This window comes from Mytilus galloprovincialis, chromosome 3, assembly GCF_965363235.1.
Source record: "Mytilus galloprovincialis chromosome 3, xbMytGall1.hap1.1, whole genome shotgun sequence".
Lineage (NCBI taxonomy): Eukaryota > Metazoa > Mollusca > Bivalvia > Mytilida > Mytilidae > Mytilus > Mytilus galloprovincialis.
This window is the reverse complement of record NC_134840.1, coordinates 23389368-23403647: the sequence shown is the minus strand read 5'-3', so window position 1 is coordinate 23403647 and position 14280 is coordinate 23389368. Positions and strand designations below refer to the sequence as shown.

The window sequence follows — 14280 nt, the reverse complement described above, 5'->3', positions numbered from 1 at the left end:
TTGGCTTCAGTTTTAGGTTCGTCGGATTAAATGAGAATTGTTGTCTCATTATTAAAAGTTAGCTGTGAAACACAACTTTTAACTTTTACACAGCAAATACTTGATTACATGGCAAACGGTAAACAAACTGACGTAGTTGTCATGGATTTTTCAAAAGCGTTTGATAAGGTGGACCACCAAAGACTTATCCTAAAACTGAAACGCATGGGAATAAATAACAAAACAACAAATTGGATAGAGGCATGGTTATCACATAGATCCCAAAAAGTGGTGGTTGACAGTCGCACATCAAATAGTTGTCCTGTATTGACAGGCGTCCCCCAAGGCTCTGTTCTCGGGCCATGTCTGTTCTTAATTTACATCAATGACATGCCAGACAACCTCAAAAGTAATGTTCGCCTCTTTGCAGATGACACTATTGTGTATATAACAATTTCATCATTAGATGACTGTCACACCCTTCAATCAGACCTACATAAACTGGAACAATGGGAGCAAGAATGGCTTATGTCCTTTAACCCAGACAAATGTGAAATCATCCACATAACAAGAAAACATAAACCAATCATCTATAAATACACATTACATAATCATATTCTAAAATCAACAAACAAAGCAAAATATCTTGGCGTTTCCATCACGTTTCCATCACAAAAGACCTGACATGGAACTCTCATATAAATGACATCACAAACAAAGCAAACGCATCACTGAGATTTATTAAAAGAAATGTAAAAACAAACAGCATAAAAACAAAAGAACTGGCTTACAAAACATACGTAAGACCAAAAATAGAATACTGTAGTGTCGTCTGTGACCCGTGGCAGAAACAACAAATACATAAAATTGAAATGGTACAGAGAAGAGCTGCCAGGTATACACTCAACCAATACAGCTATCAAAGCAGTGTAACATCCATGCTTGAACATCTAAGATGGCCAACATTACAACAAAGAAGAAATCTTGCATCCGTCACCATGCTATATAAAATCCAACACCAATTAGTCTCCATCCCAGTAAATACATAACTAATACCATCTAAGGAACATAAATTTATACAGCCATTCTCTCCCACAAACTATCATTTATATTCATTTTTTCCTAGAACAATAAGGTTGTGGAATTCCCTACCATACCAAGTAGCCTGTAGCCCAGACTTAGAAGCTTTTAAGTCTGGTGCAAAACCACATATGTACTGCTAAACCAAACCATGTTTTTATCTATATACAAAAAAAATAATTTAAAAAAATGTTTTTTGAAATTATTGTAAATATGTTTAGTTAATTTGTTTCCCTAGTATGTGACTTCTTGTAATCTTCAACATATTGAAGTTAAGAAGTATTATGTAGATGTAGACGTAGATGTTATTACATTTTTTTATATATCTAGCTGTAAAATACAAGCACTTATGATATATAACAACATTTGAATTTCATATTCAGATTTTACGACTGGAACTGTTTTAAAAAGAATCAGCTAGGTTACAGGTGAGATAAATCTTTCTGTGCTGCCAAAATTAAACTATTATTGGTTTATATCTTCTTTATTTGAAAGCCTATAACTGTTTCCGGAAGCCAGTACGTTGTTTATAAGCGTAAGTTGTAAAAAATATTTTTTTCTTGTGAGTCGTGATCCGGCAAGTATTTCCGGGTTATTATCTGGAACTTTTATTGTTACAACAAATGAGGTTTTCATTGAAACTTTTCCAAATGCCGCCTATCTCGAAAGCATTCGATTTTATTGTAATTGGAGGTGGTTCTGGCGGCTTAGCTTGTGCCAGACGTGCTGCAGAATTCGGTGTTAAAGCTGCCATTGTCGAAGAGGCACGATGGGGAGGAACATGTGTAAGTAAAAAACGAAACTGTCGCTTGATTTTATACCAATACAGATTGAAATAAAAAGTATATGTACAATACACCTTATCGCTAATACCTGCTGACCCAGCCGCTTGAACTTTTGACGCATACAACAATCACTTTTCCATTGTGGCGTCAGATATTTTGTTTTATCTGTTTATGACCTCAAATTTGTACGGGAACCTGTGTGATATCCAGTAATGGTGGACAATTAGCAATAAGGTGTATGCATGCATACAACAATTTGTCAAAACATGAATATGACACGACACCTTTTATTATGTAGCTCAATTACATGAATATATAATAAAAGGGTGGTAATGCCCTTTTTCGTCATCCGTCAAATGGTCATTTTTGTCTACTGTTAGTGTCAAATTGGTTAAAATTTTACTGTGATTTGTCAGATGTCTCAAAATAATTATCGTTGCCGTTATTTTTTTAAAGAAAATTAGCCTGATTCGTCAAATTCAACTGATTTTTTATAGTGTACATTTGATTGTCATGTGCTAAAAATTACCATTAATGTCTTTTGGCAAGAATTTTTACCATTATACGTCATGAAGGTACCCCCATTACTACCCTCATAATAAGTATATACATGTATAGCGTTAGTCATGGCTTGAACAAACTCTACATTACATGTTCATGTACAATACATTTGTACATACATGTATGCATTTGAAGCTTCAAACATAGATAATGGATAAACATTTCTACACAAACATAAAACCTTTTTCTGCACTAAAAGACAGGTATCTCTATAAAACTTCAAGCTTTTTAAAACTTGTAGGAAAATAAGTTGTAAAAAAATCATCTAGGCTACTACATGTCATGCAATGCATGTAGTCCAAATAATTATGATGTCTGGCTATTTAAATTTTTTTTGGGAAGCCTTCCGTAGTCGTTCCAGACAAAAATTAAAATAGAAGAAGGCGTCCCAGAAAAAAATTTAAATAGCCTTGCCAGACGTCATAATTATTTGGACTAGCAATGCATGATGCATGTAAAAATAATGTATCTAATTTGTGTGTTATTATTTTTGTATGTCAAACTATAAGCCATTTACATGAAGGGGCCCCAGCATGCCCATTGGAAACAAGCTTTAGAGCTTTCATGGGTTATCCCTGATAAATTATCAGCAAATACTTTCCATGCACTTTCTTTATGTACATGTATGGTACATGTATATATATTGTGTATTGTAATAATTCATATGTTTTATATTTTATTGAATAAATTATTATTATTATCATCAGATCATTATATCAAACAATTATTTATGTACATGTGTATAAATATACATGTACAAATGTATCAAAATGTCCAAATAATTCCTGAATTTTTACGGACATACAAACATGTGACAGGGTTGAACTATTTTTTACCTCATCTGTCCCAAAAGGGCCAATTGAGTTTTTTCTCATCATTTGGTGGTGGTCTTTATCCTAGTCTGATGTCATCCTCTTCCATTGTCATCCTTGTTGTCATTAACTTTTACAAAATTCTTCTCAGAAATTACTGGGCCAAATAAAACTAAACTTGATTTTGATCTAAATTATCCTTTGGGTATTTACATTGTAGTAAATAAAATGTATCTGATGACTGCACCTATCAACCAAGATGGCCCCAATGGCTAAAAATAGAACTTGGGGGTAAAATGCAGTTTTTGGCTTATATCTCTGAAACAAGAGCAGTTAAAGCAAAACTTGAAATGTTCCTAAGGTCAATAATATCTATCTGCTGTAAAATTTTCAGACACATCAGGTAACCCCTTGTTGGGTTGCTGCCTCTGAATTAGTAATTTTAAGGACATTTTGAAGTTTTTGGTTATTATCCTTTGTAATATAATAGATATAGTTTTTTTTTATAGATAAACTGTAAACAGCAAAAATGTTCAGCAAAGTAAGCTCTACAAATAAGTCAACATGGTCAAAACTGTCAATTGACCCCATAAGGAGTTATTGCCCTTTACAGTTATTTAAAAAAAATCTTCTCCTCTGAAACTATTGCGCCAAATCTAACCAAACTTAAGCCTAAATAAACCAAACTTGGCCCAAATAAACCAAACATGGCCTAAATAAACTAAACTTGGCCTAAATCATCCTTAGGGTATCTGGTTTAAAAATGTATCCGATGACCGCTTTTATAAATACAAAAAGATAGATATGACAGTTGTTATCCATTCTTTTGATGTGTTTGAGCTTTCGATTTTGCCATTTTCATGATTTTATTAGGGACTTTCCTTTTTGAATTTCCTCGGAGTTCAGTATTTTTGTGATTTTTCTATGCCTACAATAAAGTACATGTCTTTTATGTAAACATTTTTTCCAGGTTAATGTAGGATGTGTACCTAAGAAAGTAATGTTTAATACAGCAATGCATGCTGAGTTTATTCATGACCATAAAGATTACGGATTTGATGTGGACTATAAAGGATTTAATTGGGCGTAAGTTATAAATAAACAATATTGTGTTTTCATAATACACATTTGTTTTTTTCTCATTGGTATCCTTACCACATCTCCTTATTTTACATTTTTTCTTTGAAAAACTGAAAACAAGCTTCAGTCTTACCTAGGCAAACTTTTCACTGATCTCAACATTTTTACATCAATATCTTTGTGCTGAGATATTAATCTATTGACATTTCATGAAAATTTTTGTGTGTGTACCCAACAATCTTGCCTTTAATATTTTATTGGTTATAAAAAAAATAGATATTGATATGCATTAGTGCATTAACAAGTTTTCAGAGAAGAAAAATTGAATAATTTCCCGTCCATTCAGTTGTGAAAAATTCAAAGATCAGAAAATGGTCTAGCCTAAAAAAAATATATCTAATATACATTTTGAACCAAATACATGTTTGTAAATATTTTTTTTTTGTCTTTTGCAGAGCCATCATGCAGGCCATTCATTAAGAGGCGGTACCCGGTACTTTTACCCTCCCACTTTATTGACAAGTACAATGTACCGCCTACATGTAGAAATTTTTATATAAGATATTCATGGAATAAATTGAAAAGTACCACCTAGAAACATGGAAAGTACCAGTCAACATAAAAGATAATGAAACCCCTGGCCATCTAATTTTTTTATTACAAGATATCACTTTTATCATGTTTATTTTTTTCATTTTAATTTTATGAAATAACAATCGTATACTTGCAGTAAAATAAAAGGTACAAGAGATGCCTACATCAAGAGACTGAATGGGATTTATGAATCTAATCTTGAAAAGGTATATAATTATATAATGTATAACAGAGTATTTATATTATATCCATTAATTTTATACCCCCGCTTTGAAAAAAATGGGGTATACATACTGTTTTACCTCTGTCTGTCCTTCCGTCAGTCCGCCAGTCTGTCAGTCAGTCCGTCCGTCCCATGAATATTTTCGTCACATTTTTCTCAGGAACTACACTTCCAGGATTTCTGAATTTGGTTTCAGGCTTCATATAAGTCAGCTATACCGTGTGATGCGTTTTCAGATTTATCACTCAACAACTTCCTGTTTACCGAACACTTGTTTGAATTTACACATGATAGCCAAGTTAAAAAATTTTCGTCACATTTTTCTCAGGAACTACAATACAAGGATTTCTGAAATTTGGTTTAAGGGTTAATATAAGTCAGCTATACCGTGTGATGCGTTTTCAGATTCATCACTCGACAACTTCCTGTTTACCGAACACTTGCATATTTTTACACAATTAATATTATCCACTTGCAGCGGGGGTATCATCAGTGAGCAGTAGCTCGCAGTTTCACTTGTTTTAACATGTTTAAAAAAACATAAATAAGGAGAAGGTTACAGCAAATAGAAGGATCCCCAATATTCAGTACATTATTTCAAGATGAATATTGTTTCAAAATAATGCATAAACATGTGAGAATTTGATACAGAACTATTTTTATCAATCTTTTCCTATATATATACAACTGTAAAATTTCCAACCCTAACAGACCAAGAATCGTTTTTTTTGTGAAAGTTGATAGAATTATATAGTATCAACCAATTTACTCACAAGGAGCTACAACACTCCATTTTACTTCCTGTTTTAAAGTCCTCTCAGGATCCTCTAGTTTTTGTCTTACTTTCTGTTTTTAAAGATCTTTCATGATCCTCTGGTTTTATCCTACTTCTGTTCTATTAAAGGATTCCAGACATAATCATTAATGTTTAAATAAAAAAAGATTTAATATTAACCAATTGTATACAAATGGAAAACTGAAATTTATGCTAATTAAGTTTTAAAAAGAACACTGATATTGAAATGAAAATGACATATTTCTTGTCTAGTCATAGCTATTACTGCATTGTACTGTGCTACATTGTTATATATAATGGCTGTTGAATCCTAGCATGTGAAATTTTATACAGATATAGGTTCCAATTGGTGTCTTATTTAACCACCACTTTTTATAGAAAAGTAGAGAAGATATTAAGAGGCAATGGAAATCCATAAAGAAAGACAGACAGACAATTCCATGGCAAAACAATTATAAAGTGACAAACAACAATCCATAAACAGTACATAGAAAATATGATTCTCAGGAACGATAGAAAATAATTTGCTTATAGGGGAATTCAAAATTGTTTATACCTTTTTTATTTTTAGTCTAAAGTTGATAAAATAGAAGGTCATGCTATATTAACTGAGGATCGATGTGTACAGGTTGGAGGGCAGAAATACTCAGCAGAGCACATACTGATAGCTACTGGTGGAAAACCTATTGTCCCAACAAATATCCCAGGTAAATGATAGCTTCTGGTCTAATTGAAAATTGCAGGTATCAAACTTGGTTGCTTTCCAATTTTCCCTGTATTTTTTACTATTTGATTACATTTATGTAGATACTGTCAAATTCTATGAAATATTTGAAATCACCTATAGTTTTAGTTGAAGTATTGACTAAATGTAACTATTTCAGCATGCTATACTGAATACAAATGTATTACCTTAAAGGTTATATACAGTTGGTTTCAACCTTTAACAAGTATTTTTGGGAAGATCAAATGCTTACATACTGAATATTAAACATCTCAAAAAACGTATTTAAAATTTTATTTGATTTCCATTCTTGTTCACTTCTCATGCATTTCAGAACTTTGAGAACTCAGAAAAATTACATTGACTTATCTTTTGTTTCCATCATCAAAATGTTCATCAGAGATTCATTTACATTATGTAAATTATACAAAAAAGAAAAATATCAATTAATGCAGATTATTTTCCTCATTGAAATATTAAATGATTATACAGTGGAGTGTTCAATGCACTTGAAAAACTGGATTTTTTTTGAATTTTTTCTGTTGCATCTGACTTAAGTCTGCAGATTCATGTTGCATTGGAATTGACAAACTTATATTACTATATATAATTTGAAATGTTATACATATCGATTTTGTAAAAACTTTAAAAGCATTTTTCATTATAAACTGTTAGACATTATATAGCAAGCAACTAAACCCAAAATTAGCTGATTAAAAAGATTTAGATTATTATTTGATATAGCACAATTCATTTAATTCAAACTTGAAATGTTTCAATTTTTTTTCCACCACTGTCCTCTGGCAAAGCTGAAGTAAAGGCTGTATAGGAAGAAAGAATAGATTAAAAAAAATCATCAGAATTGATATTAATAATAAATTTTGCTGTGTTAGGTGTTGTGGAATTGAAAACAACCTGGAAAGAAACTTTTTTGAAACTAGATAATAATAGTTATTATCATAGTCATTAACTAAAACTTACGCATGTCTTACCGATCAAGCTGATCGGATGTTGCTGGTTTAACACTAAGTTAAAAATTATTTTGAATTAAAATGTATCTAAAAGAAAAAGGGTTATTTCTAAAATGTTAAAGAATAGAATGAGTAAAAGCAAATTACTCCTAGAAGTTGGCAATATTTACTTTATTTGAACTCTTGTGGATAGTTGTATCATTGGAAATCATTCCACATTTCCTTATCTTTATATAAATATACCAGAATGCCTTTACAACAGAGAATTCAAATGTGTTCACTTTGCTGGGATGGAATTGAAGATTAATTCCATTTACTCACTGAATGTAAAGTTTTAGAGTTTTATAGAAATATCCTCTTTCATAATTTAAGTCATATAGTTCCATATTTTAATAGCATGTCTGATCAAGAAAATTCAAGTTTCATTAAGAAAAATAATGATACTGATATTTGTACTGTATGTGTGGCTGGAATATGTGTGATAGAAACAATCCTTTACTAACGTTGTCAAGAATTGTTGAAATGTTAAAGAAGGTTATTGTTGTTCTGGTTAACATGGTTAATATAGTATTAATAACACATCTCCATAATAGTAGAACAAAAATATTTTTCTCTTGTATATCATTGAGTAAATAAGTCTCTGTATGTTTGTTTTTGTTTTTGTTTATTATTTGAATTTATATTTTGGAAATGTCAGCTGATATCATTGATGTATTGGAATTAACACCAAAACAAATTATGGTTTTGTTTGAATTGATTTGTACTAAAAAAAAGAATGTATAACCAGTGGCGGATCCAGAACTTTTCATAAGGGGGGGCCCGCTGACTGACCTAAGGGCCTCTCCAGTCATGCTTCAGTGATTCCCTATATAATCAACCAAATTTTTCCCAAAAAAGGGGGGGGGGGGACCCGGGGTCCCCCTGGATCCGCCTATGATAACATATTACATTTGTACTTGTAATAATTCAAAAAATGATGCAAAGAATTTTTTCCATTTTGACATTCATGGAAATCATAAAACAGGAATTGCGTTTGGTAATGTTTTTTTTATATTGGAAATGAAGTGAAGATAATCTATTTCCAGTGTGAAAAATTAGGCTTTCCTAAATACCTTTTCTTACTTCAGGTGCAGAGCATGGCATTACAAGTGATGGTTTCTTTGAGTTGGAAACCTTACCAAAGTGAGTACATGATACTTTTCATATCTGCTATATCTGATGCAAAATAATATGTCAAAAGTGACATTTTCAGAAATATCAATTGTTTTCTTTAAAGTCAATTTGAACTTTAAATACCATTTTAAAATTTAGAATATGAATGATTGACATTATTTGACATTAAAGTTCACAGATAATATTGATATTTGTTATTAAATGATTTTTATGAATATAAGAATAAATATTTATGAAAGGAGATGCAATGTAAACATACATCAATGGTATTTTATTTTACTAAATTCTCCAAACACAGAAAAACAATTATGATATAAGACAACCACTTACTTTGTTCCTTAATTTAATTGCTGTTCAAAGATCTGTATTTTTATATACTTGTCTTTCTGGTCTTTTCAAGGTTAAAAACATCTCAATTTTAAAAATGGATAGGAACTGTGAGCTTTAGCCATCGCTTGGCGTCCGTCGTCGTCTGTCATCATCAGTTGTCAACGTCGTCCGTCTGGTGTAAACTATTTCAAACATCTTCACCTCTGAAACTACTAAAACAATTCCAAAATAAACTTTAGCTGAATGATCCTTATGATATCTAGAATAAATTTTGTGTATTATGTTTTGTTTCGTCAAAAAACATGGCCGCCATTGCTAAGATAAAACATAGGGGTAAAATGCAGTTTTTGGCTTATATCTCAAAAACCAAAGCAGTTAGAGCAAATCTTACAGGGGTTTAAGTGTTCATAAGGTAACGTTTTATCAGCCCTGAAATTTTCAGATGAATCTAATAACCCATTGTTGGGTTGCTGCCATTAAATTCTGCCATTAAATTGGTAATTTTAACGAAGTTTTGCAGTTTTTGGTTAATATCTCATGTATCTTGAATAGTATTAATGATAAAGATAAACTGTAAACAGCAAATATGTTCAGCAAAGTAAGATCTACAAATAAGTTTTATATGACAAAAATTGTCAATTGACCCCTTAAAGAGTTATTGTCCTTTAAGTCAATTTTACACTATTTGTTTATCCTGTTTTCTAACTTTAAAAAATCTTCTTTTCTGTTCTGGAACTGCTGAACCAATTCCAACCAAACTTAAGCTGAATGATCCTTAGGGTGTCTAAAATAAAGTTTGTGTTTTATTTTCTGTTTCGTGAAAAAACATGTCCGCCATGACTAAACATAGAACATAGGGGTAAAATGCCAAAAAACTGCATTTTCAAACACTTATTAATATACATTAAACCACACTATGATGAAAGTGGACACTTAAACTCTTAAACGAAAATCAAGGTGAGCAATTCAGGCTCTTGAGAGCCTCTTGATTTAGTTTAACCTGCCACATACACTTGCTTTTTATATGATCAGCCAAAAATAAAACAAAGGAAACAACCTGGTAGTAAAAGAATTTGTCATTATAATATTTGACTGTTTAGTTGTCTTTTACAGGAAGGTGGTAGTTGTTGGAGCAGGTTATATTGCAGTTGAATTAGCTGGTATATTTAATTCATTGGGATCAGACACATCCATACTTATCAGGTTTGATGAGGTATATTTCTTGTATAACACTTATTTCATTAAATTATGATCAGGTGCAAAACATTGCACATAGTTCGCTTTGAAACCCATGGCAAATCATAGTTTAATTTAATCTGTTATCCATTCGTTTGATGTGTTTCAGCTTTTTGATTTTGCCATTTGATTATGGACTTTCCATTTTGAATTTTCCTCAGTGTTCAGTATTTTTGTGATTTTTCTCTTTTCTTATAAACTACTCAATAATCATATTTTCTTCATCTTGTTTTGATATATCTTCCAAAATAAGTTAACCAATTCTCTGGGAATGATGTGTGAAAAATCTTCTACAAACAAGCCTCGAAGGATGCCTTTCAGACAGAAAACATGAGAGCTAGTGATTCTGATTGGTCATTGTAAAACTGAGAATTACAAGGCAAAATGAAACTTTTAGGGATTGATGAAAACAAAACCTTCTGTAATATTATTTATTAGAACAATCCTCGACTGAACATAACACAAACATCAATAAATCAATCAGTCAAGTTAATAAGCTTCTAATGAGCAATGAAGAAATGTATTTGCAAGGTTCATAATTGAGGCTCTATCGAGTATTTAGTTTTATTTTGAACAAAAAGTTATATTGCCATAACTTTTTCTTACAGTTTGGATTTTTCTGACATTTTTTTTTATTTTAAAAAGGGTAAACAAGAGTTCTGACCTGTAGTTGCTTACCTCAACTTCTTTGTTGGATAGTTGTCTCATTGGCAACCTACCACATCCCCTGGGTTTTATACTGTCCTAAGTTTCCATGTTCCAGATTTTTTTTAAACCATTTTGGATGCAGTTTTCATAGACATCCCTATCTAAAGTATATTGTTTTTAATATTTTACAAATTTAATGTACAGCATTAATGATTTCTTAAGCATTTAGAGCAAATCTGGCATGGGGTAAAAATGTTTATCAGGTCAAGATCTATCTGCCCTGAAATTTTCAGATGAATCGGTCAATCGGTTGTTGGGTTGCTGCCCCTGAATTGGTAATTTTGAGGAAATTTTGCTGTTTTTGGTTATTATCTTGAATATTATTATAGATAGAGATAAACTGTAAACAGCAATAATGTTCATCAAAGTAAGATCTACAAATAAGTCAACATGACCAAAATGGTCAGTTGACCCGTTTAGGAGTTATTGCCCTTTATAGTCAATTTTTAACCATTTTTCGTTAATTAAAGTAATCTTTTACAAAAATCTTCTCCTCTGAAACTACTGGGCCAAATTAATCCAAACTTGGCCACAATCATCTTTGGGGTATCTAGTTTAAAAAATGTGTGGCGTGACCTGGTCAACCAACCAAGATGGCCGCCACGGCTAAAAATAGAACAAAGGGGTAAAATGCAGTTTTTGGCTTATAACTCAAAAACCAAAGCATTTTGAGGAAATCTGATGGGATAAAAATGTTTATCAGGTCAAGATCTATCTGCCCTGAAATTTTCAGATGAATCAGTCAATCGGTTGTTGGGTTGCTGCCCCTGAATTGGTAATTTTGAGGAAATTTTGCTGTTTTTGGTTATTATCTTGAATATTATTATAGATAGAGATAAACTGTAAACAGCAATAATGTTCATCAAAGTAAGATCTACAAATAAGTCAACATGACCAAAATGGTCAGTTGACCCGTTTAGGAGTTATTGCCCTTTATAGTCAATTTTAACCATTTTTCATAAATTAAATTAATCTTTTACAAAAATCTTCTCCTCTGAAACTACTGGGCCAAATTAATCCAAACTTGGCCACAATCATCTTTGGGGTATCTAGTTTAAAAAATGTGTGGCGTGACCTGGTCAACCAACCAAGATGGCCGCCACGGCTAAAAATAGAACATAGGGGTAAAATGCAGTTTTTGGCTTATAACTCAAAAACCAAAGCATTTTGAGGAAATCTGACATGGGATAAAAATGTTTATCAGGTCAAGATCTATCTGCCCTGAAATTTTCAGATGAATCGGTCAATCGGTTGTTGGGTTGCTGCCCCTGAATTGGTAATTTTGAGGAAATTTTGCTGTTTTTGGTTATTATCTTGAATATTATTATAGATAGAGATAAATTGTAAACAGCAATAATGTTCAGCAAAGTAAGATCTACAAATAAGTCAACATGACCAAAATGGTCAGTTGACCCCTTTAGGAGTTAGTGCCCTTTATAGTCAATCTTTAACCATTTTTCATAAATCTAAGTAATCTTTTACAAAATCTCCACTGAAACTACTAGGCCACAATCATCTTTGGGGTATCTAGTTTGAAAAATGTGTCCGATGACCTGGCCATTCAACCAAGATGGCGGCCACGGCTAAAAATAGAACATAGGGGTAAAATGCAGTTTTTGGCTTATAACTATGAATTCAAAGCATCTAGAGCAAATCTGACAAGAAGTTAAATTGTTAATCAAGTCAATATCTATCTGCCCTGAATTTTTCAGATGAATTGGACAACTGGTTGTTGGGTTGCTGCCCTCCAATTGGTAATTTTTAAAGAAATTTTGCCGTTTTTGGTTATCTTGAATACTATTATAGATAGCGATAAACTGTAAACAGCAATAATGTTCAGCAAAGTAAGATCTACAAATAAGTCAACATGACCTAAATGGTCAATTGACCCCTTAAGGAGTTATTGCCCTTTATAGTCAATTTTTAACAATTTTCATTAATTTGGTAAATATATGTAAATTTTTACCAAATATAGTTCTCTGTTACTAATGGGCAAAGTTCATTATAGATATAATTGTAAGAAGCAAAATCGTTCAGTAAAGTAAGAACTTCAAACACATCACCATCACCAAAATACAATTTTGTCATGAAACCATTTGTGTCCTTTGTTTAATATGCACATAGACCAAGGTGAGCGACACAGGCTCTTTAGAGCCTCTAGTTTTTCTGCTGAGTCCATTGAACCAGATTAAAACAAACTTGGTGGTAGACATCTTAAGAGTGTTATTAAAGTTTCTACCTTTATGTTTCTTCCTTTACTTCAGCATGATAACTTATATTACAAATAAAAAAAGGGAAAGATTTAGGTAATAAAGAAAATTTCAAAATTCAGATGCTCTTTTATTAAAATATTTATAAAATATGATCATGCATGTGTTTTTTTTCTTCTTTTCTGTAGGTACTGAGAGCATTTGATCCTACAATAAGTACAAATGTTACTGTAAATATGGAACAGGGCGGAGTCAAGGTCATGAGAAGGACACAGGTAAGATTTAACTTTCTAATCTTTAATAGGTGAAAATTGAAATAGATTTCACTAGATCTATCTATAATGTGAAGGTCATGAGAAGGTCACAGGTAAGATTTAACTCTTCAACCATAAACAGGTGAAACTGGAAATAGATTTTCACTAGATCTATCTATAATGTCAAGGTCATGAGAAGGACACAGGTAAGATTTAACTTTCTAATCTTTAACAGGTGAAAATTGAAATAGATTTCACTAGATCTATCTATAATGTCAAGGTCATGAGGAGGTCACAGGTAAGATTTAACTCTTCAACCATAAACAGGTGAAAATGGAAATAGATTTTCACTAGATCTATCTATAATGCCAAGGTCATGAGAAGGACACAGGTAAGATTTAACCTTCTAATCTTTAACAGGGGAAAATTGAAATAGATTTAACTAGATCTATCTATAATGTCAAGGTCATGAGGAGGACACAGGTTAGATTTAACTCTTCAACCATAAATAGGTGAAAATTGAAATAGATTTTCACTAGATCTATCTATAATGTCAAGGTCATGAGGAGGCCACAGGTAAGATTTAACTTTCTTATCTTTAACAGGTGAGAATTGAAATAGATTTCACTAGATCTATCTATAATGTCAAGGTCATGAGGAGGCCACAGGTAAGATTTAACTTTCTTATCTTTAACAGGTGAGAATTGAAATAGATTTCACTAGATCTATCTATAATGTCAAGGTCATGAGGAGGCCACAGGTAA

The 14280-nt window shown here is 31.8% G+C and overlaps 1 protein-coding gene across 3 annotated transcripts in view; it reads left to right on the top strand.

Moving 5' to 3' along the window:
- Positions 1–1389: 1389 nt before the first annotated feature.
- LOC143067453 (glutathione reductase, mitochondrial-like) overlaps positions 1390–14280 on the top strand; it is a 180419-nt gene continuing 167528 nt past the window's right edge. Inside the window, exons 1-7 of one of the 3 annotated variants that reach the window (XM_076240736.1) lie at positions 1390–1487; positions 4188–4303; positions 5028–5097; positions 6482–6617; positions 8733–8787; positions 10222–10321; positions 13451–13537. In XM_076240736.1, coding sequence (XP_076096851.1) covers positions 4218–4303; positions 5028–5097; positions 6482–6617; positions 8733–8787; positions 10222–10321; positions 13451–13537 — 534 coding nt within the window. In that variant the 5' untranslated portion in view covers positions 1390–1487; positions 4188–4217. Of the gene's footprint in view, positions 1488–1631; positions 1845–4187; positions 4304–5027; positions 5098–6481; positions 6618–8732; positions 8788–10221; positions 10322–13450; positions 13538–14280 lie in introns of those variants that run through there. The other 2 variants (XM_076240735.1, XM_076240733.1) reach the window with 2 other exon arrangements.